Genomic DNA, 27,990 nt, shown 5'->3' on the forward strand with positions numbered 1-27,990 from the left:
GCTGTGTGCTCATTACATTAACATATCAAATGATTTGTTTTACCTTGTTTATTTACAGAACACATCAAACAATGCCATATCAATATACAAATAAACTGTTCACATGTAGTAAGTTTTAAACAATAGGCACGGCATTGGATGGGATATACTGTGTATGTATGAGGTACAGATAAAAGGTCAGGATAAAGACAACATGTACATTATTAATGGAAGCGTGTGGATTGAGCTTCGTTGTGGTTGGTCCCCTCTCCTTGACACGGCTGCCCAACATAAAGGCCACAACGTTAACGGTCCAAATGTTTTAAATTTTACGGTCATCATCTCATAAACAATGTCAGCAAGCAAACTGGGGGATTAAATCAAACCCAGAGCGTATAGCATCGTATACGTCATTGACAGATGACCGTACGAGTGTGTGTCATATACTAAAAATTCACTGCAACACTGGTCACTTTTTTTTTCTTCAAAGAACTTCTGAAGCACGATTGCATTTACAGCATTTTTTTTTCTCTTAATATAGCAGCCAAAATGATTTTCTTTTTAAAAAATAAACCCTCATTAAATACACAAACGTTTGTTTACCGATACATGTTTGATACTGGAACAGGACTCGTGGCTGTGAGCTTCTAAAAGAAACACACAACAAGATAACAACTGGCAGCTCTGAATAGAATGCCACTTCTAAACAAAGTACTGAGTTAATGAACACATGTCAAAACAATACATATATATATATATATGTGTTTATATATATTAGGGTTCACTTAAAATATTTTCTATGGTTTCTCTCATTTCAACACGCACACACATTCAAAAGTTACTGACAGCTCTCAAAGTGGTCATATTCACATAATCACCACACACACACACACACACACACACACACACACACACACACACACACACACACACACACACACACACACACACACACACACACACACACACACACACACACACACACACACACACACACACACACACAGAGGGTAATGATGGAACAAAAACAAAATGTGTCATGGAACCAAATACATGCTGCGCATCTATGCAATGGGTTACAAAAATAAACATTTACATTGCATAGATTAAGTATAAGTAATCTTGTAGCATGTATACAATGAAGCCGAGTACTTTGACACTGGCTTCCTCTTCACACAATGTTAATAGCTTGAATGAAGTTTGCATTGGTTAAATAATAGAAAATACATCATCTTACATGCAACAAAAAGGCTTTTCTAAATCTCCCACAATAAAAGGTGAGTGTGGATAAGAAAAGCAGACAGTCTAACGTTTTTAAAGCATGTGATACAGATGAATACACCCAGCTGTGTAAGGACATTACAGTTGGATCTTATTAGAGCAAAGTCACTGAACGTCCTCTTGCTGGTTTAGTCTCAATGTCCCGTCCACTTCCTCTGCTCCTCTCCTGTTCCTCTTCAGTCATCATCTCAGTTGTCCACTTAAATGACACTTCCAAAGTAGTTTACCTCAGTCCAAACCAGGAGGCGAGGAGGGGGTGGGGGGGGGGGGGGGGGGGGGGCAGGGCACTTACTTACTCTTGTGAGAGCCGATCATCACCTTCGACACAAAGTTGACGATGGCGCTCGCCGGCTGCTCGGGGTCGTGCTCGGCGAACAGGTGGCAGATGTTGTCCGTGGAAGTGCCGGTTTTCCTGGCCACAAAGCCGAAGATCCTGCGAAAGGGTGGAGGAAAGTGCTTAACAAAGCAATCTCACCAAAACTAACCAACCACTTAAATCACTGCACAAAATGTAAACTTACTTTGATGGAGGGCATCCATCTTTTTTCCACCTATGATGAAGAAAAAGAGGATCAGATGTTGTTATTGTCTTATCAACATGAGTGAATTGTACTTCACCTTATTTTCTAACTAAGTGTGTTTAGATTTCTTCCTTGGGTCATTTTCAGACCGCTTCAGATTATGCAGGAAATATTTTGTGACACCACACGGCCTTACAGTGATAACAGGTTGGACTAACTATAGCCATGACCAGCAATGTTAAAAGCCTTCAATGACATGTTTGACCCATGAATCAGCAAATACTCACTTTCTATCTTGAGGATCCAGCGCACAATAAATCACTGTGTTGACATTGTAGTGCCTCCTGAAGAAGAGCCTGGAGAGAGATGAAGGTAGGGAAGATTGTAAGAAGTGTATATCTATATATATGCCCTAACTGTGTGTGTGTGTGTGAATGGTACTCACTTCCTCTGGTTGTCCGTAAGGGTGATTCCCTGAGAGGAGACCTTGAAATGGACCACGGTGGAGGTCGGCGTGGGGTCAGAGCTCAGGATGACGCTGGTGGCTTTCTGCACCGCCTGGATGCCTGTTAGAGACTCCAACTCCACCGAGCCCAAGAACCACACATTACACGCTGCAGGGACACACACATACAAACACATTAACACACACATTCATATGAAACTATTAACCGTAGAGGTTTGCCTTAAAATCGAAGTTACTGACACCGAACCTTTCCTTACAAATGCAAAGGGAAATAACTGTACAACAACAAATAACAAATGATTTTAGATGACATATTACCTGCCCCTTGTTTGAGGAGCTCAGCAGCAGAATTGGTGACCGACTGCGACGAATTCTCCACAATATCTTCAAGTGGATCTAGGAAAATGGGAAAATTAATTTCCAAGCAGCTAAATAGACAGTCTCTGAGTGTGTGTGTGTAAGATAAGATAAGATAAAAATGTATTATCCCGAAGGAAATAACTGCATTTGTGTGTGTGTGTGTGTGTGTGTGTGTGTGTGTGTGTGTGTGTGTGTGTGTGTGTGTGTGTGTGTGTGTGTGTGTGTGTTTGTGTGTGTGTGTGTGTGTGTGTGACTATTCACCTCTGTCAGGGATAATAAGTTTGCATGGCAGGGCCAAGGGAGTGATGGAGTGCTGACAGACCAATGCAGTTAAACTTCCTGTAAACCAATCACAAACAAATTTCAGTTAGTTTCTCTGTGCTGTTGTACTTGAGCACCGGCCTCGCTCCGACCAGCAGAGGGCAGTGTTGGACACAGTCTCTTTCAGCTTGGATGCAGCTCTGAACCAAGCAGCCAGGCGGCGTCACTGTTGTCCACTGTGTGCAGAAAGAAAGGTTCTCAATAGAGTGGACACTCACCAAAATAGGGCTCATTAGGGCAACCCTTCAGCCGAACACCTTTCTGTGTACACTCAATGAGGAAGTGGCGTACTAATTCACTGGATAGATCTCCTCCTCCTGTTACAAAAAGAAAGGGGCCAAGAAAACAAACAGAGACATAATTAATTCCTCTGACAAAAACTGTCCCCTAGTTTGACAGCCCGCTATTCATCCTGACCCCGATAACTGTGTCGAGTACACCGAGACATTTCTCAGCGTTGAGGAGTTACATAAAACGTATTAAATCGCCGCATTCTATCGCCCCCCCCTGAGATTAACGGGATTATGATTGGACAGAAGCGCCTCTGAGGGGGCAGGAGGAGTCTGTGTGAGGAATGTCTTGACACAAAGGCTGAGAGAAAGGCCCCGCTCCTTAAGGTGGGTTGGGTTTCACACTGTTGAGGAGCGACAATACCCTGAGCTCAGAGCGTAGAGAGGGACCGTGTCAATGATGTCACCACAGGTGCCTTTGGACTGCAGTAGGGGGGCGGGGGGGTGAGGACAGACAAAAGGACAGGTGTGAGAGGGGGACGAAGTGATGGAGACGGATCCTTTCTACGCATTTACTTGTTTTTTGCAGGGGTCGGAAATGGAACATAGAAACTATGCAAGTCGTTTCTGATGTATTGTTAAGCGTTTGGTGTCCGTGGGCTGTTTTCAGAATTACAGGAGAAACACGAGCATCAATCAGTCTTTGTTTGCACGCTGAAACGCAGCCAGAGAATGCTGGCTGTGAGCATTTGGCCGGTCTCCTCTTGCACTTTGTTTTGGTTCCAAGAGATCATCCCCCCCTACCCCCACCCATCACCTCACCCCACCCCTGTCTTTCATGAATATTCTAAACAAACACGCCAGGAAACCACCGCCACCCTGGATCTAACACCTATATCAGAGTTATCAGAGTTATCAGAGTTATCAAAGTTACGTGGGACGGGCAGCTTCCCTAGAGAAAGGCTGCGGCTCACGGGCCCGGCACACCCATTGTTATGAGGTGAAACACAAGCAGTACATCTAAGCCTACCAGGCAATAGGTGTGTGTTTGGCTCTAACATGACGGTGCCCAGGAGAGGAGAGGAAGCCGGGGGCGAGGGAGACAGCGAGGCTCCTGTGATACTTTTAACGAGTCGGATCTTCGGTGTAACTAACTGCGTATTAAACGCTCGTTGTAATATGAGGTCGGGAAGGTGTTCTACTTTTCTGTCCCCGTCTATTGTGTACCTTTCTTAGTCTGCTGGAGAACTGAGGGCGGGGGGGTGGCCACCTTCATCGCCAGCCCGTAGGCCCCGCGGAAGGAGTGGCTGTCCCGCACGATGAAGCAGCCGGGCTCCTTGTCCTTCAGGACTGAGATGGCTGCGTGAAGAGAAAACCCAGTGTGAAGTTGAAATATCACTGGTCAGAGATGTTTCATTTATCTTTTGTTATTTTGAATCAAGAGACAGAAACTGGAAGGCTACCTTGATCCCTGGAGATATCCGGTTTGTACCAGAACTTTGACGTGTCTTGCACAAATTTGACAGTAACTTGCTTGCTGGCCAGTACATCTAGAAAACAGAAGTGTGAGGTAGTGAAGTTATGTGACACCCACAAGGCATCAGCAGCATAAGTCTAGATCCAAGAGTGGTATCTTACCTGGAAGAGGCGATGTTGGGCCTGGTGTCTGAGCTGAGAGGTCAGGCAAGATGTTGGGGAAGGGGATACTCAGGGTGCTCCCACTGTGGGGACTGGAGAAACCACTGAGGGCCGGAGACGCTGTTCCCAGGGAATGCTCCCCATCTGACGCTCTCTTCTTCTCGGGCAAAAGTGGGGGCTGCACCGGCGCTGGCTGCGTTTGATTCTGTCTGTCCACGGAGGTCAGAAGGTCCCTGTCCATGCCTCCGTTCCCCAGGAGGGAGGAGGCGGAGGGCGGACAGTCCGTGCCATAGCCCAGACTCGAGTCATCCTGCTCGTCGAAGCAATGGCCGTGACTCTGGTTAAGGGCGTAGCGAGCGATGTGGCTCCGCTGGATGCTTCTGGGGGAGCTGTGGGCGTTGGGCGCAGGGTGGGCGTGGGGGTGGTGCAGGGGAGGAGAGTGGTGGCCGTAGTCCAGAGACATGGTGTGCTGGGCCGGCGGTCTGGCAGTGGGGTAACTGCTCATAGAGGAGTGGCGGGTCAGGACAGAATGCTCTGGCCAAGACTGGCTTATCGACGGGCTTAAATTAGAAGAAAAAGCAAAGATAACACTAGAAATACACTCACACACTTGAGATACTACACGCGCACCACTATGTTTTTCTAATATGGGATCGCTCTGCAGCACTGTGGCTCCCACTGAGAGCCAACAGGGAGCCACTTCCTCCACACAGAGAGATTTGTTTGCATGTCTGTCATGTTTGTTATTCTTTTATCAGTCTATTTTCTGCCCTCTAGTGGTAAGAATGCTCCATGCTTTGGGTATGAGGGACCTCTACCTGTCTGTTCGCTGAAGGGTCCCACTGATGGAGGCAGAGTACGTGGCACTCAAGGATCTGTGGCAGTTGAGGGACGACTCCGGCAAGACATCGACAGGTAATCCACCGTGACCAATCATCTCAGAGTATCCTCGAGGCTCTGGGTGAGAGCGAGAGATCAAAGGAGGATTAAGTACAACAGTACTTATATGCTTAATGTCCAAAACAAACATTTAGAATTGTCATAGCAGGCAAAGCACAGGTGTAAATACTGTTAAACCTGATAATAGCTCTATTCCATTTTGTAATGCCAATGAGTCAACATGCAAAACACTGAATGTTATTAGTTACACCTGTGTTTGACCAGTCAAAGTTTCCACTGTTAAAAAGATCTGCAGCATACAATTAGACTGCATAAAGAAAGCGCCCAAGAAAGTTGTGTTTAAGTTTCACTTCAGTCTTTTCTCTGCCTCGTACACGTTTATTTGCTTGCCCACTCACAGGCTTTCTCTCTCTCTTTAGTCTGCTAATAGTTATATAAAACCGTGGCTTGTAGGTCATTAAAGCAACAGCATTCTCCTCCCATGGGCCCTGTGATTTCAAATGTGTGAAAAACGTGGTTAGAATCGTGGAATCCAGTAATAAAAATGAATTCACCGTGAAATGAGGTTGGACACCTTCATCGACAAACGGATCCATACAGAATAAAATTGAAAAAGGAAATGATACAAATGTTTCTCTAGGGTTCAAGGTGTCCAGTCGGCCTTCCATCGTGGCGAGGAGGAAGATTGTGAGATTGTGTTTGGGTGATGAACACAGATCCATTCAAACCAACTGCAGACACGTTTAATCCATTTGGTGCAGTGTCAAAAAGTGGATGTTGAGAAGGAAAAAATCCCCTTGGGGAAGAAATAGATTTTTTTTCTCCAATGAGACGCAATCAGTACTGGGGTTGATAAATGAAATGAAAATTCTGTATGCTGCCTTGAACAAAACCATCGATCTGGACAGTAAACAAATCAGCAATTAGCCCTGCCAGTATCCGCTCAGTTACTAAATCAGACTCAATGGCGGCTCCAAATTAAAAGCCTCTAACACAATTACTTAGAAACTTTAATCAGTCACAGGCCGGCGCCCCTGAGAGACACACAGGCTTTGCAGCCTTTTCTCTACTTAAAGAGCTGCTGGTCTCTTCTTGTCCCCATTTCCCCTCTCACATAGACACTTTCACAGGAACGGGGGGGCAAAATAAACTTTTTTGTATCACGGTTCCTGTCCCACGGTAACCATGGAGACGTGGCAGCACTGAATGTACTCAGTGTTTGAGGTAGCCGGAGCACCGATCGGCTCCCAGGCGCGGCCGCTCCTACGCCACAACACTTAACCCTACTGCAGGTCGCTATGGAGACGAGTCAATGAGGGGTCAAGGGGTTAGCAAGATGAATGTAAAGGTCAGATCTATAATGAGATCGTTCCTGTGTATGCGGGTAATCCCTGATATTAAGCAGTCTAGTGCCTCTCAGGAGCCAGAAACTGTGCCAAATAAAACAGAGACAACATAATTAAGACTTAAGGTCACAGCGTGGACATCAGCAGACAGGCTCAAGTCCAATTTAATTATGTTTCTGAGACGGCTCTTTAATAAACACTGGGTCAACCATGAAAAATGAGAGGATGTTGAAAGGGGAAAAAGTCCAAAAATGTGTGTGTGTGTGTGTGCTAGAAAGCGCAGTAGAAGCACAACACGTCCATACTCTGGGAATAATCTGGTACTCAGGGTGTGTTCGACCACAGCAAAGAAACTATACAGGAAGAAGAAGAAGAAAAAAAGAAATCCAAACATCATCGCTGTTGTGTCTAAAAAAAAACAACACATAAACCACGCAAACATTCTCCGCGACCGAACAGGGGGAACCAGAGGCCGACAGGAATCTCCCTGCGCAGGCTTTTATGAGACGGCTTTGTTTTCTGCCACCCCCCCACACAAAACCGCCAAAACTCCACCAACAACAATGTTACCGTTATTATTAAGTAAACCGAGCCAACCTGAAACGTCTTTTTCGGGTTTTAATGAGATAGTTGATCCAAACATGGCGTCACAGAGGAGCGGCCAAACAGAATCATGTTTTCTTTTTGAGTCTGTTGCAATTAGATCTGTGTTTTTGTCGCCATTTTTGAATTGCTCGAGGAAAATAGTAAGAGAATGTTGATGTAAGAATGGATGGAAGCTGTTAAGAGTGTTTGCAATATTCAAGTTCTCTTTACTGAAGGTGTGTGAACCTACCACGGTCGATTCTGAAGCCTCCGTAGGACTGCATGCTGGGAGATGGAGGTGGCCTGAGATGATTGAATTCTGACATGTTTTTCACTGTAAATGCAAAGCAAACAAAAATAAAAATGAAAATGAAACAGCCACATCAGCCACAAACACGCACTGGAGAACTGTGTTTACGCTGCAATACCCACCGTAAGGCGTAGGCGGAGAAATGGGGAATGCAGGAGTTGGCGGAGTCGTGTCGCTCCCGGCCTCAACCCCGTTGTCCATGTCTGGGCCGTGAGCCCTGTAATCTGTACTGTCGCTTCTGTACAACATGCCGTGCTGCAGCATACAACACACACACACAGACATCTCAAAAACGTGCGCACAAATCCAAACAGAGCAGAAAGCAGATACACACACTGTATTTACCTGGGACTGTGGTACGCAGGGGGAATACGCCCGAGGGGCCCTGTACTCCTCCGTCCCTGCCCACCCTGAGCTGCAGAAGCTTGGGTGATCCGTCAAGTCGTTTCCTTGACGACTCAGAGTGCGTGCAACACCCCCCTGCCCCTCGTAGGACTGGACAGCTGGATACACACACACACACAGGTAGACAGAAGTGGCAGAGAAAAGGTCAAACAGAGCTCACAGGATTGCAAACATCTCATTTAGTGATTTTATTTTGCCTGACGACTGTTTAGGGCTTTCAGAGGGGGAAAATGACATCTGATTGTCATTTCAAAACAAAAGATCGGCCATTTACATGACGATGTGTTGAAGTGGTAATTTTTCACAGCCCCTCTCTTCACAGTAATATTTCATGTTTGTCAGTGCGGGTAGTGAAAGGGCCACGCTGCTACAAATTAACATGATCCAGATCTGCTGCCAACAAAACGCTGTTCATATTTTGGACAGCTGAGGAATGTCAGTGGGCTTTGCTGGTGGGCTGGGGGGGGAGTAGGAGTGTGTGTGAGCGTGAATGTATGTATGTGTGTGTATGTGTAGGGTGGGGGGTTTCAATGTTGTGACTACTCTGGAGAGCGCTGCCACTCAGCACCAGGGTGTTAATTTGCGCCCTCCCACGGAGAGCTGCCATCTCAGGGCCCAAGAATGCTAATGATGCAAAGTGCTAATGCCGGAGATCATCACACACACACACACACACACACACACACACACACACACACACACACACACACACACACACACACACACACACACACACACACACACACACACACACACACACACACACACACACACACACACACACACACACACACACACACACACACACACACACACAGAGAGAGAGAGAGAGTCTGCAGCAAGTATAAATGACACGCACACATGCCGCTGTGTCTGCACATCACATTGACTTTGCGCATATGAGCCTGCAGGAGTTTGAGTGTGTGTGTGTGTGTGTGTGTGCATATGTTTTGCAAGTTATTTCTGTATTGTCAGTAAGAATCTTAAATCAATTTCATTTACCAACATAAAAAAGCCATAATTCACCAAACACTTCACTTGGAAGGCAACCAATAGAGGCATGCACTTTATTGGTTGTTCTTTTAAATGATGAAGTCCAGGGCCCTAACCTAACTGAACTGGTGAACCACAGGCCAGAAAATACCAAGGCCAAAGTTTCTTTTTTTTGTTTTCTTATATAACAAACATAACAAACATGTACCGCCTTATGCAATTATGGTGTTTGTTGACACGCCTTGCAAACCACGAGGCGAGCAAGAATATAATTAAAACTATTCAGTCTTGCAGGTGAAAATGTGAAAGGGGACAATTTTCTCTCTCTAACCCACAAAAATACAACTCTTTAGTTTTCACCTGCTAAGTGTGCTGGGGGTGTTTAAAATCAACTAAAAACCAAGATTTTGTGAAATAGCAAGCAGAGCAATAGTGAAAATTGCAATAACATTGACATGCACTAACCCTGTGAGCTTTGGGAGCACATTAAAAAGCTGCGGTAATGTGATCGGCACAGGCAGGGAACCATGTTTGGTCTAATTACTTGGATACTGGATGCAAATCTTGGCTCTGGGTGCTTCAGATGGGCAAGATGCACCATTCGTAAATAAAACCCCCAAATAAATCAAATCAGCCTCCCTATCATGATGAATGGGTGTCAAATCCGTAAAACTCGACACATTTTGGGGCGAAGTGAGTCGGCTGACACGACTCCTGGTGCAACTCCAATCCGATCTTACTTCCTCCAGAAAAGCCGATAGCCTTGGGTCTTTGTTTCTTGGAGCGGAGCCTCCGTGTAGTCGATATGCACAGACAGGTACGCCTCTGGAATCAAATGGAAAACATCTTCGCCTCGGGGCTTAGTCGTTCCTCTCCTGGAAATTCCTCAGCCTTCCCCTTTTTTTGAGCCCCCCCTTTGCAAGCGCAGGTAGACATAGGGAGTGTGACTCAGGCAGCGCAAACACCCTCTCCCACTCTGTCTCAATGGGGTTTCAAGTTTTAACCAAAACATGCAGTCCCAAATACAAATCATGATTCACTGCCCTTGTGTTTGTATCACCAAAATGAATCACCTTCGTACTGCTTCTTGTTAAAACATAACAAGGGGTTGTTATGGTTCTTGCCACAACAGTCTGTAGACTTTTTTGTAGACGTTACATACAGTTACTTCAAAGGTAGTTGTAGTTGGACTGTAAATTCTTCTGCGCAGCGTTTCTAAACCATTCTCTGCGTCCTTGCTCTTAAGTATTAGTTTCAACGTGATCCAAGTGGAAATAACCTCGGTAGATACGAGTCATTGTGTAGCATAACCTTGGGTCTTTCTGCAAAATAAACCAAACAGCGGCAATAACGACATATCCATAACCACAATCGTCGTCGTTCATAGAGAGGATGAATGGTGCAATGTTAACCACTACAAGATACATCTATTAACAATATTAAAACAAAGAGGGTCATTTGTCGTCGGGATAAGGCTCCTGTTGTTCAAACGGCGTATCTGGATTCCTCGGCACGCGGGGAGAGACGGCAAACGTTCAGAGCAGTGGGTGACAGCTGCTCTCCCTGGCTTCATGCACCGCGCCGATCCTGTAGCCAGATAACTGCGGCGGACAAGTCTGGACGACGCCCGCGGCCTCAGAAACGCGCTGAAAATATCTGAAAACCTGGCAACCCCCCACCGCTATTTCTGCCACTAAAACTCTCCAGGTGGGAAGTGGAGGAAAGGTGCCTCTGTGAAGTTAAGTTAACTCTGGCCGAGGCTACGAGCTGTCAGAGAGGAGAAACACAGGTAGAAGGAGTCTACACACTACTTTTGATCCTTTGTTTTTTTTGTTTTGCAAGCGTATTGGCTGTCCTCACTTCAAAAGCACCGCAACTCTTTCTTCCCAAAAATATTGGTATAATGTGGGCAAAAATGTGTAAAAACTGAAATCAAAAAGCCCAAAATTCACCCACAATAAAGATAAATGTTTGTTTCAACACTAGACTATATTGTTGTCATGTTCCATAGACATTTCGGAGGATTATCTTCTATTTCTCCTGCTTTTTCATGACTACACTTCCACAACATCACCACACACACACACACACACACACTCACACACTGTCTGACCATCTTACCTGGCTGCTGTGTGCTTTTCAAGGTTCCTGCGTTGTCCTCGTTGAGTCTGAGACCGATGCCGTTTGGGCATTTGGTGGCCGATCCGTTCACGTGCGTCCCCCCGTTCCTCTTGATGGAGCCGGTGCGGGTTGAAACCGGCACGAACGTGGGATCCAGGTCCATGATTAGCTGGTTGAGCTGGTCAATGGAGTTGTCAATGTCCACCGTGAGAGATTTGAACTCCTCGTCCCGTTTGTTGTTGTTGTTATTGTTCATTGTGGCTTGTTCTTTGTGAGGGGCTGCGGTTCTCAGAGGGTCAGTCATGTCCCTGGTAGGGCCCGCTGCTTCGGTGGGCAGGGCTGTTTTAGGCAGGCTGCTCCCTTGCTTGTTCCCTGCATACCTTTCTGTGTCATTTCCATCCTCTGGCATGTAGGAGAAATGCTGTGCTGCAACCATCTGCTGCTGCCGAACCCAGGACTGGGTGGAATAGCTACCCTGTCTGTACACGTGCTGCTTGGGCACGGGTGCACTGCTGGGACTGGAGGAGGCCACAGAGTTGCTCCGGGGACCCAGGCAGACCCTCCTTGCCTCGGCGTAGGCTCTGTCGTACTCCTCCACCGGAGCAGGGACCGGATGGTGGAGGCGATGCTGGCTTTGGCTTTGCTGTTCCTCTGCTCCAGGACTCCCAAAGCCGTCCGACAGCAGGGAGTTCTGGCTGCTCTTGTGGCAGGACGATGACAACGTCCCTAAGCTGTCCACACTGTGCAGGTCATGACCCGTCATGACCTCATCATCTAGGATGTCCGTTTCCCTCTCTCTTGGACGGGGGTTTCCATTGATGTGCACTTGTGCTGGTACGATCTGCTGGATGGCCACTCTATGGTCATCCATCTCCTCCAGCGAGGGCTCCTCAAGCCCAAAGCCACTAAGGAGGCGTTTTAGTTGAACCTTTTCCTGCTGGCTGGGACCCTGGTTGGGCTTGGCGGTTGTAGTGGCGACAGGTGTGGGTCTGTCTGCCCACAGAGAAGTGCTAGACAGGCCTGAATCACTGCTGACAGAGAGGGCGTGGTCGCTGTGGTCAGGACTGGAGGTGGCAGAGGTGGTGCGGGCCCCTCGGCCCAGCGTGGCCTCTCCTCCGTTGGGGCTCCTCTTGTTAGCCGCTTTGTCCTGGTTTAGGCCTTGAGAATGTGGCGCTGCAAAGAGAATACGGTCAGCTGGTATGGCCAAACATACACACATAGACACACACATACACACACACACACACACACACACACACACAAACGCCACAAACTCACGAAGACGACCACAAACAGCACAAGACTACAGACAAAACAAAAACACGACGACATCATTCAGAATCTGCTGCTGACAAACCGTCACACAGATAATCACACCTCACCTGACGAAGACAACATTTCACATATTGAATTTCAGAACACACTTGAAATCACGAGTCAAGTCAGATATTTACATCATGTCATGTTAGTCACATCTTATAGGGAAAATCCGTAAGGAAGTGGAATCTGCCAAATATTCCTGTTGACAAACCAATCCAAGCTATTTTTGAGAAAAGGAGTAAAAGTTCAAACCTCCCGGTCGACTAGCCCTAAAATGTTCACGCTCTCCCATCGGGCCACCTGGTGAACCGGCAGGGGTGCGTGTGTGTGTAAGGTGTGCAACAGACAAAGGTGTTCTTCATGCTCGCTTATATAAGAAATGTTAAGAGGCATCAGATTGGAGGGCTGGAGGGCTACGCGTCTTCAGAGTCTGACCTCTGCATTCCTCACCCCTCTGCGATTGAGCCACCCTGCTCCCTCTGCCTGCCCCTTGACCCTCAGCATATGTCCAAACAAACTCCTTAATCCTCAAAAGCAAAATAAAAATCGCAGGGGTCGGTCATTTGTCAAATCCATCACCGCTCCAGCCACTTCAAACAATAAAGAAATGGAGGTCACAGAACCACAAGCTTGCACCAAAGCCCAACAGCATTCCCAAGTAAGTAAGTTTCACTGTCAGTCCGTCGCAACAAAAGAGAGCTGGAACTTGACTCCTTTGCTTCTCCCTCAATCTGTTGCATTAAGTACTTGCCTTTCAGTCAGACCATGACTGCAGGATCTTGAATACCAGACACGCATGATAAAAGCTCCCCTCCTCCTCCTCCTCCACCTCCTCCTCCTCTCCAAAAGCTCCTGTATTAGTCGCCCCCTCGCACAAACACATGGCCGACTCGCGGAGCCTGCATCCGGCCCTTGCGCTGCCTGGGCTCAGGCATCCACAGCGAGGCCCGTGCAGGTCAGTTCCGCTGGGAGCGTTCCAAAAACAAATCCGGCTCGCAACATTCCTTGCTGGTAAGGTGCAAGCACGTTCTGAGACAGATGTTACTCCCCCTGCAGACTGGCCCGAGTCTCCTTCTCTCTCTCTGACATCCTTCTGCCTCTCTCTCCTTCTCTTCCCTCCCCCTCATGGCCCCTGTCTGTCTCCTTCGGGTGGGGGGGAGAAAAAGCTATAGCTCTTACCTTCGCCATCACTGCCAGGTAAGTGCACGAGAAAATCCCTGTCTCCAGTGAAACAAAGGTTGGATCACGCGTCCAGACATGGCTTTTAACCAGAGGGATAATGGCCAGGGTCAAATCAAGCTGGTTTCGAATGAGTTACCCCTGCTTTCTTTCTCTTTCAGCGCTGAGAAGGTGAGAGTGTTTGCACTCCACACAAGAGAGGGGGGGGCTTGAGATCTCCAAATAAGGGCAGAAGAATGTAAACAAGTGGGGCGGGGCTTAGGAGTGGGGGGCGGACCGGAGGTAAGCAGTAACCCGACCTCCTGCCCTGCATAAGGGGACTACCCCACTGGAAGAAAGGGGGGAAAGAGAGAGAGAAGGAGAGAGAGGGACACAATCACAGGATGACAACAACATTCCTGCAGCTCATGCCCCTTTTTCACTCCGTAAAAAGACACTTTTTAATTAAAGCAAATCCTGCCTTCTACTTGGAGCTCTGGGGCAATTTTCATGAAAAGCAGCAGCCAGGTTGTTTTTCCTCTCGCTGTCGAGCGTTATGAAATTACATGCCTGCAATCCTCATGTACAGCATTGGTGAGAGAGACAGCTGTGCCTCAAAAGCAATTGCAGGGTGCAACAATTGTCTCACCTATCAGAAGCCCACTGAGAATACTAACGTCCGTGAACGGTTAACCCAAGTATGTCCTCTGGGAGTGAACCTGGGAGAGAATCAGTCAGAACCAAAAACCTCTCATTTATATCTAGTATTCATGTGCTGGTTGTTGTGGTACAGTCAGTCCCTGAATAATCTACCAATTACACAGTGCAACGAGTGTGGCGACCAGAACTGTTGCTCTAGCCGCTCTCATATCAACTCGAGGAGGTCTGGTTGTGTTTTGGCTGTGCAATTATCCAACCCTTTCCATCCCGTCTCCCATTGCTGCTGCTCCACACCTTTCCGAATGCCAAAACCATGAGTCAAAAGTGTAATGATGATCATTCTCGGCAGCCCCATATTTTAATTGCGCCTCTGATGTACAGAAGAAGACGCCACTTTGGTAAGTCTTTCCTCAAATCCAGTACGTACGAAACATACTGTGATATGCAGATGAGCGTGTGCTATATGTGATTGACTGGACAGCACTTGTGGAAGCTATGATCCATGGAAAACTGTAAAAATGAATGAAAAGGTGCTTCTGGTCATCTTCCAACACATTTAATAGAAATAATTAGAACGCATGGAGAGAGCACAAACCTCCGCCAAGGCTGAGTAGTCCTGCAAGTATGTCTCCCGTTTATCAATGGTGAAATTTAACAGATTATAGACTAGACTGTGATCCCAATGCAACTCAACTTAAGGAATATCAGAAAGCAGTAACCTGTCTAGCTTGATTCTACGTGTATGGATGAATGGATGCGGATAGGCTCAAGGAATACGATTCAGATTTGATTTTATGACACGCGATTGAAATGTTATTGGCACAAACAAGGCACAAGGCTCAATAACCTGTTGGGATATCCTGCAGACAGCCAGACAAACATGACCCAAAATATCATCTAACCATAACCATTCATTCATAACCGTTCCACTTTTCATCATCCGTTTCCAATGTGAGCTGTTCGCCGAGCCACACAAAGCCAGCGAGCCGGTTTGACAATAAACTCCAAAAAAGAGCCTTTCCGGGCAAACAATCCTTCCAAATTCAGCCCTAAATTTACACATGGGGATAAACACACAATATAAACACACAATCCCAATGAGAATGGCAGAGAAGCCATTGAAGTAAATGAGGTTTTCTTTTCACAACCTTTAGCACCGCGGTGGCAAAACACTTTTGAGACTTCCGCCTTCCGACCGAGCTCCGAGTGACAGCCGGGCCTCTCAGAGAGACACACCGGTGCTGGCACAGGACTGGTAAGTAGATGTAGAATTCCCTACAGAGCTCCCAGTCTTCCCTCTCAGATGTTAGTGTTTACACGAGAAAACAACACTGTAAATATCCCACATGAATGCTTTGGAATTACGGCAACAGAGAAAGAAAATTGCTCCTTTGTTGTCTTCAGTTGACTTTGATGGATTTCTAATTTTGAGTGTTTGGGTCTTTAATTACAATCCCAGATTTGTGAGTAAAGGTCTATATGGATTTGTTGATGGGAGTATTTTAAATGGAAATAAAAGCATTTTCATGACGCTGAACTTGGCTTATAAAAACACCCAATGAATACTGGGAATGGGTGGATCTATGTTTTAATGCAGCCACCACGTCGCTCTATTCTGGGAGGTTGTTGTGAATTCCGTGGTTGAGCGGAGAGAGCAACAACCGCAGTTAGGATGGGACGCCCCGAATGGCTCTGAATATGTGTGTGTGTGTGTGTGATGGTTAAAGCGTGCCCATTCATTTGATGAAACAAAATAAAAATGTCTTGGGAACTAGCTGCTCTCCCTTTGAACCCAGTATTCCCTACACATGACAACACTCGTTCCCTACCCCGACGCTCACTGCCGCTCTTGTCTGAACGCACCACGTGGAATTTCTCTGCAAGATTCTTCAACCGAGCTAAACTTTAACTCTCCATTGCTGTCCTCGCCATAATAAAAGTCTTGTTTTCATAAGGCCTGCATCGGTGCAATCCCCACTCGTGAGTCATAACTCCCTTTACCGAAGATTGCGACATCGACCGAGTGTGCTGGTTGCTGTGTGCGCATGTTAATGCAATCACACAGCGGCCCCTCAAAAACATGGAATAAAGTTGGCCAGGGAAGCGTACAGGATCTGTCATGCTCCGTTAATGCCCTGAGAGGAATACACACTAGGTTTACATGCACGCTATACTCTGTTACTATGCCAGGTAAGAAAATGCATATGCAGATTGATAACACCGATTTACATGTTTGAGCAAAGAGACCTACAATCGCATGATCTTAGTCTCATTACGATGTATGCATACAATTTGAAGAATAAGACTAAATGTATCATCTTCATCAGAGTAGACTTTTAATGGGTTTTAGTTTGTGTGAGTGAGAGGAAGACGGGCTGAGAGGCAGAGTGCTGCATTCAGGAAAGGAAAGGGTGAAAGAGAGACTAACAGGGGCTAATGCCTACGCAATTCCCTATGGATCTACTTCTATTCACAAAACAGACGCTGACACACTCAAGACTTTGATTCATTGCGCAGCCCGGAGGCACTAAAGAAATGTGGTGAGTCGTGTGGTGAGTAACGTCCAGTAGCCAGTACCTTCTCCGTCGCAGATGTTCTGGTACGAGTCCCACCGGGTTAGAGGATCTGCTGTGTTGTAGTCCACAATAACATCTGTCCCATTCTGCCACCTGTCTGCACCTGGAACCCAAATTAACAGGATGAAATCAATCAATCTGACTATTGTACTGGTGAGGGACGACACTGACAAGCCAATGGCAGCCAGAAGAATTAAGACACAGAAGGGAAAATATAAAGTATGCAATATATGCAGTATAGAACACACACACACACACACACACACACACACACACACACACACACACACACACACACACACACACACACAGACACAGACACACACACACACACACACACACACACACAACAGGTTGGATCCCCAGGCAGCCCATGCTGTGCCTCTTTGCCTCTCTGTCACCACACACTTCACACTACATTTCCCCTCTGCAGCATTCCACATCCCTTCACACCGGGGGGTAGAGGGGGGGAGGAACACAACACATGGCGGTACGAAGGAAGAACAGAGATCGTTCTCTCTCATTCTGATAACATTTCAAAAAGCTTAAAAACTGTGGAATATACCTGGAATCTTCTCTGGTCCCTCTGAGAATACAAGCTCCACTTTGCTGTAGTCTGGGAATCTGGGATCTGGAATGTCAGCACATAAAAATGTCACGAATGTGGCGATTCGGAACTGGAAAGATGAATGATTCAGTCTGTGTCGAAGAATTTTGCAGTATCCCCGAACATGTTTGGGAAAAAAAGATTATTGGTCTGGAGCTGCCAAGTATAAATTAGGTCCAGACTGAGCCGTGAAATGCTGCGTGGAGCAGAGGAGTTGCTGTAAACCGCCGGCGTGTTGGGACCTGCTGCCTGCAGGGTTTTTTTCAACTCTACCTTTGTTAGCGGCCTCCATATCTTCTTTCTCAAACATCAGGTTGTAGCCCTGCACTGCTCCCGTGTGGAACTGCAGTCGGAAAATAACTTCACGCTCCGTGGAAATGTCACTCTTGTGATAGCATTTAATCTAAAAGACAAAATCAATCGATGAATTAAATTAATGTGGGAGACAGAAAGCATTTGCATGTGTCTTGAAATACACTTTTCCCTACCATAATGTCTCCTTTTAGCAGCTGTGCAGGCTCCAGAGTGATGCACACTCTGTCTCTGTGGCCTGGACCAATGTGACTGCAACAAAACAATGGAATATTCAATCATTGTAAAACAGAGGTGGCAGGCAATTGCAGACTTTTACAGAAAGCTGCAAATCGGGAGAGCAAACAGAATCAAACTGTTAAGCCTCTGAAGAACTTGAAGTCTGAAGGTGGCTTTCATTTCAACTGCATGACAGAACAAACTTTCCCTGTACCAAACTGTGAAAATCTACCAATATAGCCGTTTCTCTCAAGCCAATACATGAGAAGAGACGTTGATAATGGAAGTTTTCAAGCCCTTGTCTGTTATTTACAAAGTGGGTATGACTCAAACAGAATCTGAACATGAGAGAAATGATGTGTCAAAACTTCTAGAGTCCGGTTTTTGTCTATTATTTATTAAATACACAAGCTGCCGTGACTTCAGAGGGACTAATGGAAAATTCCCCCGCCGTTCTTTGAAGTAAACAATAATATCAAGTGTTTAACTCATGCATGAGTGACTTACTAGACTCCAGACGAATACACCGCTTGCATTCCCTGGTACACTTTGATGTACGGACGACAGACTGGAGAGGAAGAAGAAAGAACGTTACACCTGGGATGAACTGGATATTCCCAAAGGAGGCGTAAGGACATGGGACCTCGACTTTTTACCTAACATGACAAATTGTATTGTTCACATCAAACGAGAGATAAGCCGCAGCTGTGAGAAAGACATCCACAAAAGTTCCACGATCTCACGCAGACCTTTGTTGCTTAAGTGAAGTGAGTGAAAACACCAGTTTATATGGAAACATGGGTGTGAATTCCCAGAGGTTTACTGGGAACCCGTAAAGAAGTTCTCCTCTACAGTTCTGCCTTTGTGTGTGTGTGTGTGTGTGTGTGTGTGTGTGTGTGTGTGTGTGTGTGTGTGTGTGTGTGTGTGTGTGTGTGTGTGTGTGTGTGTGTGTGTGTGTGTGTGTGTGTGTGTGTGTGTGTGTGTGTGTGAGTTAGAGAGAGAGAAAGATATAAAGTGCAGATAAGTCAGACGTCTTTTTTACTGCTCATGCTCTCATGTGGTTTTGTCTGCATTTTATGTCGCTTTGGTGGCTGCGTGCGTTTTCACTGGCATTGCAGCTGTGCTATATCAAGCTGTAAACAATATGAGTTCAACCTCCAGTGGAGTCGAAGTTCGGTATCCCGTGCAGAATGACGCAGTGCAGGAACAAGGGGGAGGCGTTGATCTTCATCGAACCACTTAGAAGGCTGTTGAGAATCCAAACATACCTGCAGAAGACAAGATAATTACCCCATGTGATCCCATGACTTGGAAAAGCTCAAATGTGTCCATTTTCTACACCCCAAAGAGCTTTACAGGCCCATTACAGCAACGTATCGCAACACAGAGAGAGGAATGCTCGGAGACGCTATAAAAAATAGAAATTAGAGACGCCCGCTGTGCATTTCTGTCCATTGTGTCGTGCGTGAGACCTCAGTCTGGAGTGTTGCTGATTCACAGTGATTCACGGGGGTTAAGATAACACCAGGTCACCATGGGATCTCTTTCCCGTCACAATGACCAACAATGACCTGTCTATCAGCGTGGCTTTTTTTTCAGACGAAAGTAGATAAACAACATTGGGTCACGCAAAGTCAACGGTATTGGTTCAGGTGGTTCTGGAATGTGTTTGGATGGAGGCACGGGTCAGGGAAGTTGCACGAATGAAGAAAGCCACAGACAGGAAGGAGTCGGACCATAATTTGGCCATATGGAAGGGTGTGCTTACAGTATGTTTAGGGGTCTTACCGCTTCTGTGAAGGCGTCATCAGCGCCGACACCTTGTCATCGTAGTACTTCCTCATTGCGAAGCGGTCCAGCGCCTGATCAGCACTTTGAGGGAGACAGAGAAACACATTAAGCACTTTAGGTAATTATGAGTCAAGAGGGGGATTACGACACACACTCCTGCTCTGCAATTGAATGGCGTTACCCCCAACATAAATTAGCACAGTGCTGACACACGCCGACGTGAGATCGCAGGAGGCCCGCGCACACGCACGCACACACGCGGCGCACAAGAGTGAAAGTCATCGGAGAGACAAGGGATTGGGGTAGAGAGGAAGCGAATGGCAGCCTTAAGCAAACACGGACGGCTAGAGGAGGACGGCGTGTGTGCACAGCGCCGCTATTCAGACGGGGCCTAAAACCAACAAGCGCCGGAGCCTTTTCACCAGAGGTCTGCTCCCCCCCCCCCCCCCCCCAACCCAACCACCCCCACCGTCAACCCCCATCAGTCTATTCCATTGTTAATCTCTCTCATTGTTTCTCTAACTCTTCCTCTACCTCTCTTTGCCCTCGGTCTTTCACTTTCACCTTACCAGCCATGTCCCTGCAACCCCCATTTAGTCTTCCTCAGTGGGACACAATCCGCAGGAGGAGATTGGTAAAGACTTACTACGCTGATGTGTAAAGAGGATCTATACATAGTGGCATCAAACTGGTGCAAACCCCCTGCCAACTGCTTTCTACTACAAACTGCTGTCTCGCCAAATGTTTGCTTCCTGCTCTTGACTTTTGGGGGGTTGCTAAATCGGCAGCTGTGTCCAATTTGCTTGAGCGACAATGGTTAGAACATTGTGATCCATTATTTTTTCTTCTTCTTCTCCTCAGAGGTCTTCATTTCACAGGCGCAACACTGGCCATGAGCTATTTCTGCAATCTTACTATTTCTACGTTGACTCATGCAATTCTGTACGCGGTGAATCACAGATGAAATTGTGCGGTTTTCTTCTGAGTTGGGAATAAATAACTTTTCCATAACTCACTTTCTGACTCACCTTGACCCTGAATCAAAAAAGGAGGAGGTAAATAATTTAGCGGTGAGCTGGTGACATCGCTCGCGGTCTTCCGAATGAGCCTCCGCTATCTGTTGTGGGTTTTTGTTGATATCCTTTGCTGCCAGCGATAAGCGGGCGCACTCATACGATCGTAAATCCCAATTTCAACACCCGACCCTGACAGATTTAGTAAAGTAACGTCAGAAACATGAGCCGCTGCTGTGGTTACCTTGCTGATACGTCAGTGAAATGCACAAAGGAGGAGATGACCACGCCGATTCGACCTTTGCCACCCTAAGAGAAACAAAGAGAGAACGTGCAGCATTTGTGGTTTGTGGACCAAGACTTCTTTCAGTTACGGTTAAGTCAAACATGTGAACTTAAGATGCTCACCCTGCAGTGTATAACTACCACGTGTAGCGGGTCGGCGTTCAGCCAGCTCTCCATGGCCTTACAGATTGTGCAGATCTTATCCAAAGGTGGAGCGTGCAGGTCTGGCCAGCCTGTATCCAGGGTCTGAAAACACATTGTACACTGAGACACCGATAACACACCACTGATCAATATTATATACTGTTGACCGATGATAGCTACAGCTGATCAATTTCCCCCTGACATTGTTTGTTGCGTTCTGATGACATCATGCTCTTGTCTTGTGCCTACAGGTGAACCTACCTTCGGGTTCATTTTCGAGAGATCGTGTCTTCTCTCAGACAGGTTGATAATCTAAAGAAAACATACCATAAGTTTTATGTTTTAACACTGACCGCTGAGCAGAGCGAGAACCATTCTGAGATCGATGCCCATCAGCCCCTGACATGAATACCGTTTGCACTTTGACACACTCATTAAGGCGGGACAGTGCGTGACACGCGTTCAGGCTACTGACCAGGTAATTGTCCGCATGTTTGGACTTGAGCATTCGCGTCACGTCCTTCAGGTTGTGCGAGTAGATCTCCTCCGAACATCCCCGGGGGAAGGACACGGCGATGATGCGCTCCGTGATGTAGGTCAAGTCGAGCTCGTAACCCTCCTCCATCCTGAATCTTGGGGTTCCTGCTGAACGCATAAGAGAAACTCAGAACCTTCAATGACTTCACACAATTCCCAGTTTAAACGGGGTGACATTGCTCGAGTCAATATTTGATGTTCAAAGTCCTCGGCTTTAGTCACTCTGTCCGAGTTTTCTGCAGATATCTTTAGCGAATGACCTCAATTCTCAGATTGTATGACAGAGGGTTTCTTGTTTGCACGGTAACAGCCAATCTGTGCGACAGCGTGTGTCAGGAATACTGTAATACTAGAGACATAACATTAAATTAAGGGCTTTTTATCGTGCGAGAAGAAGATCCCCATTTATCTCGAGGGCACAGAGACACAATGGTATCACAAAAAAAGATGGTAAACCAGCAATCTTGTTACCACGGTCACACTGTGGGAGCAACAATGACAAGGGAAAAAAAAGACTCAAAGAATTCCGGTTGAAACCAGTTGCTGTAAATCCCTGAGAGGTGGCATGTCCCTGTGACCTCATGGACATGAACTTCCTGCATTGGCGGACTTGTTGGGAGGCTGCCCTCCCTTCACACATACACACACACCCACACACACACTCACATATCCCTTATCTAGTCATCTCTGATCTGATCTCTGGTGGTCCTGTTGCCTGCTGACCGCTGCAAAAGTGTCAATCCAACTAAAACCTACAGAAAGTGCAGCTCTACCACTATGAAACAGCATGGCGACCACTTCAGAACGCCATTGATTTACACTCCTAAGCTTCATTTGTAATAGATAACGGCTAAATCCTGACTAATAAATAGCTCGGATGCAGATTTAACACCCAGAGAGTTGCATTCCACACGCTGCCTAGAGATATCATCATCGTGGACTGACCCTGATTGTGTGCCGTGATTAAAACAAGTCAAGAATGTGTGTGTCAATTAAGTGACTGCAACCCTCTGAAGGGTGGGGGGGGGCACAGGGGGGGGCCATAACCCAGGGGCGATGTAGCCGGAGCTTAAACTAACCCTCAGAGCGGAATGAAAGGGGCTATGTGTCTGGAGAGGTCATCACTCGGGGAAACGGGTTGTGTGTTCAATGTGTGTGTGTGTGTGTGTGTGTGTGTGTGTGGTGGGAGAGGTCCTCCAGAGAATGCTCAAGCTAATGGTGTGGGTCAAGCCTTTTTCCCCGGAGACTTGGAGAAAAAGAACAGTTGACTAATGGGAAATTAATGAACAGGTCGGCCACTGCTAAGGGCTTCTGTAGCGATGTTTTGGAGGTGTCAGAGTACTGTGCTAACTGGAGAACGGGTAGGTGTCTCCACAATACTTCACCTTTGTGTGACCTGTAAAGGTGAAAGAAAATGTTAATGAAATGGAATAACTTTATAGCTAATGACTTTAATCAAATTAAAGGTTGTGTGAAGTCAAATACAAGCTGCAAAAAGCCCCCTAAAAACTAGAGAAATATCAAAATTTGAGCAACTTCAGTTTTTACTTGAGGCTCATGAATGTGACATGAATAATTCAGATAAGCTTCAGCCGTGCGTCGGTCTGGAGCATTTCCCACCAACACCTCTCACTTCTCCCCGCTCATCACTCGAGCAAACGCGAGCGACCTGCCCCGGCACGCAACTAAAGATAATTGGTCTTTAATTTGCACTGACTGCTTTTGTTCCTGGTTTGAGGCACAACATTAGCTCACAAAAGGCAGAAGGAGCAGTGCCAAGCCAGGAGATTTCAAATCCAGAGCCCACCCATGGCACTGGGAGAGTGCGGGCTGGTGGAGGAGAGGGTAAGCACCGTGATTTGGGGGGGGGGGAAATGGGTTGCAGGGTTTAGCGCGAAACAAGCTGCGACAGGTTTCTTAAGGTCAGGATGTTGGGGGATTAGGGTGTGTCTGGTTCCCCCAGCTCAACCCCTGCAGGTAAGAGCTCGCACTCAGGCTGCGTGGGTGCTGTCAGCCACGTTCACACACGCATGACCAAACGCTCGGGACACCTTCCAGCGCTTCCAAATGCCTTTCTCTCAATCACCATCAACAACGCAGAAAATAAATCCATCCAAACTTTTTCATTTTGATGTAAAATAATGCAGGAACGATAGAGAGCGGCGGGGCGGTTCAAGTTCTGGGATGCGGCTTGGTTGCGTTTTAGGAACCACACCCTTCACCTGGCCTAGATAGCGTGGAATCTTCCATTTTGGATAAACACACGAGCTACAAGATGAAAGCGCACCGCATCATGTGATAGGCCGTACATTGTAGCAGGAACAATTCTACTCGGAGAAATCAGAAATTTCAGCCCCTGTGGGCAGAACGATGGCCTAATTATGTGAAAAGTGACCTCATGGTTGTTTGGATTTTTGAGCCCACTGTGGTGACAACACTTGGCAAGAACTTTGCATACTTGACTGTCACGAACAATAAAAGTCTCCCAAACCTTAGGGTTGAGCCACAGCAACCCGAATCCATTTGCGTAAAAGTTTGTTTATATGTTATTAGACCGGTTGCTACATGTCTGCAGGCTCCCTGATTATATTTTCCACTAGCCATCGCGCAGATTGTTTTTGCACATGTGTATAAAACAGTAGAAGAAGACTACAGTATGGGGGGGGAAGAGGCCTAAGTCCAGTCATGGGAACGAAAAGAAAAAGCATGTGAAGAAGCTTAAGGTGAGGGAAGCACATAATCTGTGAGAGACAATGTGCAGTGAAGCCATCTGAGAACCAACCAACTACAACTTCAACAATACATATCATTATGGCTGCAGTTTGTATTTATTATCATCCGTCACCTAGTTTGTCTGAAAATAGTCCAAAGCTCAATCATTTAATTTGTCTGAAGCTATTAAAATGACAGAAACTAATCAATTATAAAACACTCCAAATCAATTAATCATCTTGATATCTGAATCTCTTTCTACATTCACACTACAAAAAAATCTGAATTTGCCTCTGTTGGATCATTTGAAGTTTATGACTTGGCATGTTGCGGCATTGGCCTCCATTTTGGTGCAACGGGAATATTTTGATTGGTCTATTAAACCTAAATTGTGTGTCTGGGGGTTTAGAAAAGGGTGCAATGAAATTCATCAGTTAATGCTGGAAAGAAAAGAGAATGCTTTGCCCAAATGGTGCCAAACCCCTTGTTACGGCTCAACACAAACAAAAGTTGTGGCGATATGGTTCAACTAAGGGATTGGAGACTGGGGGTTAGGCGCCGCTTCATTAGGCAAAGCACAGCTCTCTAATGGTCTCTTTGAGAGTCTCTGGACCTCTAAGCTGTTTTTCTCCAAGACCCTAAAGAACTGTAAATGCTTCAGGAAGTCTGGCTGCCTCTGGGGGAACTACGGCACTGATGGTTTTTTAAGGATGGTTTGCCTTCTTTACCTAATTTCGGCGACATGTTTTTCCAATCAGCTTTGCTCCTTTGTTTGCCGAGGACCGTGAAAATTATTATTCAAAGTATTCATGCAAGTTTCCACACTGTCAGATGAGAGGTTTGTTCCTTGACCTGGTTGTGTTGCTTTGCATTGCCTGTAGGCTCTACTTGGTATTCAGCGTTCACATCTAACAGCTGTCTAATAAGGCTGACACCGCTTCGGCGCTCCAAACTAGCCCTGTGTTCATTCCTGGCACAGCTTTCTGAAAGAGCGTGGCTACCGCGGCACGCTCAAGTTGACATAACAAGCTGGTTGGAGGGCCTGGAACTAGACAAGGCCACAGTTTGTTCTGGCCTTTTCCTGTCGGGGGCTCTATATGTTTATGCTGTGGCTTTGACACCCATTCAAAGCTGAAGAACTGAAATAAACAAAACCATGAAATCTATTGAAAACAGCCACAGAAGAGGGTTGGGGGAGTGGATGTTTTTAGCCAGTTTATTCAGTAATTCTGGAGCTCCAACGTGTATTTGTCCCTCATTTTCACAAGATATTCTGAAGGGAGTAAGAAATGACAGCCCAGCCCTCGCTCTGAGCAAATCTCTGCACCCTCCAGGCTCCTAAAGTACACCCTAATTACCCTTTTCTGTCCCAAGGTCATCGTGGAATGCGTTCCAAAATGGATTACGTTCCCACTCTCGCTCTCCTTTCTTTCCCCTCTTTCTTTTTCTCCATCAGCCCTTTCTCAACTCATTATTTCTTTCATCCTTACCCCCCCCATCCAACCCCCCTTCTCTGCGTCTCCTCTCAGTTTAATGGCTTTACACGTCAGCCGAGTGTGGCAACGGCGGCGGCGGCAGAGCTCTGACAAAGTGAAACGCCTCGTCGCTCCGTCCCGTGCCGCTCCTAAGGGTTAGATCAGAGTGTTCTGCTTACAGTACACAACTCCCAACCCTCTGCCAACCCCACCTGTCCAAACCACACTATCAGGAGCCCCCATTCATCTGTCGCTCAGCCAGCCCTTTGTATTTGCCGCTTGTTATCAGGGAAGAAGGTAGAGAAAACGGGGCACATTGCGTTTTCTGACTTTTCTCAGACCCATTTCTTCAGCCTTGAGGGACAGATACCGTTCATGCGACTCTGACCTCAAAATACTACCGACAAAAGCTATAATTGCAGTTCAAAAAAAAATGTTTCTCCTGTCTTGCCGGGTCTGTAATTAAGGCTAATCTTAAAAGACTTTAGACTGCGAAATGTTCAGATCGACCAGCATGGTTGATGTTGCTTGAAAAAAAAAAAAAAGAAAAAGGTGCAGAGGAGGGTGTAAATGCAGGTGTGTGTCTGGTTTCTTACTCTTAAGACGAGAGAGGGAGGGACCGATATATCAGGTAAAGATGGTTGTGGCTGCTGTGATGTAAAGGCGCTTGTACATGTCATCAACAATGGCTGCTTCAAAAGCAAAGCCCCGAGGCCGCAAATACCATGCAGCAGCTGTAACCCAATGAAAAAGACATATTCCTTCCCCGTGTGTCTCTCAATCATTTTCTACCCGCCGACAGAGAGGATCACACGCTCAACAAAGTACAACAAAAGCCTTGTTCCTTTTGTAGCTCTATAGCACCGACTTGAACAAGGCTTCCACAAAAAAATGGCCCCATATGTTTCACATTATAAAAAGGTCTCCAGTCCACCAGAGCCAACAACAGCAAGGAACCCCCAAATTATAGATGTAGCTAAACACAATTCATTGAGGAAGACATTTGTGCTTTAAAAAGACTCCAGGGCAGAACCAGAGCATGAAAACTGACTTCATACACTCTCAATACTCACACACATTCACATTTCAGAAAAGAGAGAGAGAGCACAAGATCAATGCTTGCTCAGTCTGAATGGGTTCCTTCTCTGTCTGGGAATCCTAGAGCACACACACATGCAGGCACACACACACACACACACACACACGCACACACACACACACACACACACACACACACACACACACACACACACCCCTGTCTTTAACAGGACACAGAGCCAATGTAAATACACAGAGAGAGAGAGAGAGAGAAGTACCCTGTATTGCAGTTTGCATAAATTAAATGTGCCCGAGCACAGGGCTTTAAGAGAGAAAGAGGCTGAATGCTACTTTATTTGTGTGGAAGTTTAATTCTACTTTTAAACACCCGCCGGCTTTAAAGCCTCCCTGCTAGTGATTGACCGTGGAAAAGTTCACACAGTGTGTCTTACCTTTCCCAAAAACGAAAACGAGCACTTTGGTTCCTCTAACTCCTCTGAACCGCTTTGTCAATCCGCGTTGAAAGAGAGGCAGAGAGGTGAAGTCCTCAGCCCGTCATACAGGCTCTCGTGCGGGCAGAGAGGCTCATGTTCCTCCGCTGGAATGCGCTCCCAGGCTGGAAGCTCACTTTGTGTCCTAGCTAGGCGCCCTCCTCGATGCTCCTTCTTCTTGCTTAACTTGCTGCCG

At 46.6% G+C, this 27,990-nt stretch overlaps 1 protein-coding gene across 5 annotated transcripts; it reads right to left on the reverse strand.

Moving 5' to 3' along the window:
- Positions 1-39: 39 nt before the first annotated feature.
- On the reverse strand, positions 40-27,975 carry tns3 (tensin 3). Of its 5 annotated transcripts, none has more exons than XM_076144630.1 (27): positions 27,756-27,975; positions 22,017-22,183; positions 21,803-21,853; positions 21,521-21,643; positions 21,357-21,421; positions 20,097-20,180; positions 19,464-19,576; positions 18,816-18,876; positions 18,266-18,341; positions 18,051-18,180; positions 17,736-17,801; positions 17,172-17,273; positions 11,457-12,629; positions 8,283-8,440; positions 8,060-8,192; positions 7,878-7,961; positions 5,615-5,753; positions 4,797-5,356; positions 4,622-4,708; positions 4,386-4,517; positions 3,147-3,245; positions 2,869-2,946; positions 2,566-2,643; positions 2,227-2,395; positions 2,069-2,137; positions 1,782-1,811; positions 40-1,693 (listed from the first exon to the last, which is right to left on the reverse strand). In XM_076144630.1, exons 2-27 carry the CDS (start codon positions 22,164-22,166, stop codon positions 1,549-1,551), a joined length of 4,155 nt encoding a protein of 1,384 aa, XP_076000745.1. In that variant the 5' UTR covers positions 22,167-22,183; positions 27,756-27,975; the 3' UTR covers positions 40-1,548. The 5 variants fall into 5 exon arrangements, with proteins under 5 accessions (XP_076000745.1, XP_076000749.1, XP_076000744.1 ...); XM_076144634.1 differs by having other exon boundaries at positions 4,797-5,293; positions 22,017-22,186; XM_076144629.1 differs by having other exon boundaries at positions 22,017-22,186.
- Between the last annotated feature and the right edge of the window lie 15 nt (positions 27,976-27,990).

This window comes from Genypterus blacodes, unplaced genomic scaffold, assembly GCF_046128005.1.
Source record: "Genypterus blacodes isolate CSIRO-AG114 ecotype Tasmania unplaced genomic scaffold, CSIRO-AGI_Gbla_v1 ptg000029l_1, whole genome shotgun sequence".
NCBI classification, from domain to species: Eukaryota; Metazoa; Chordata; class Actinopteri; order Ophidiiformes; family Ophidiidae; genus Genypterus; species Genypterus blacodes.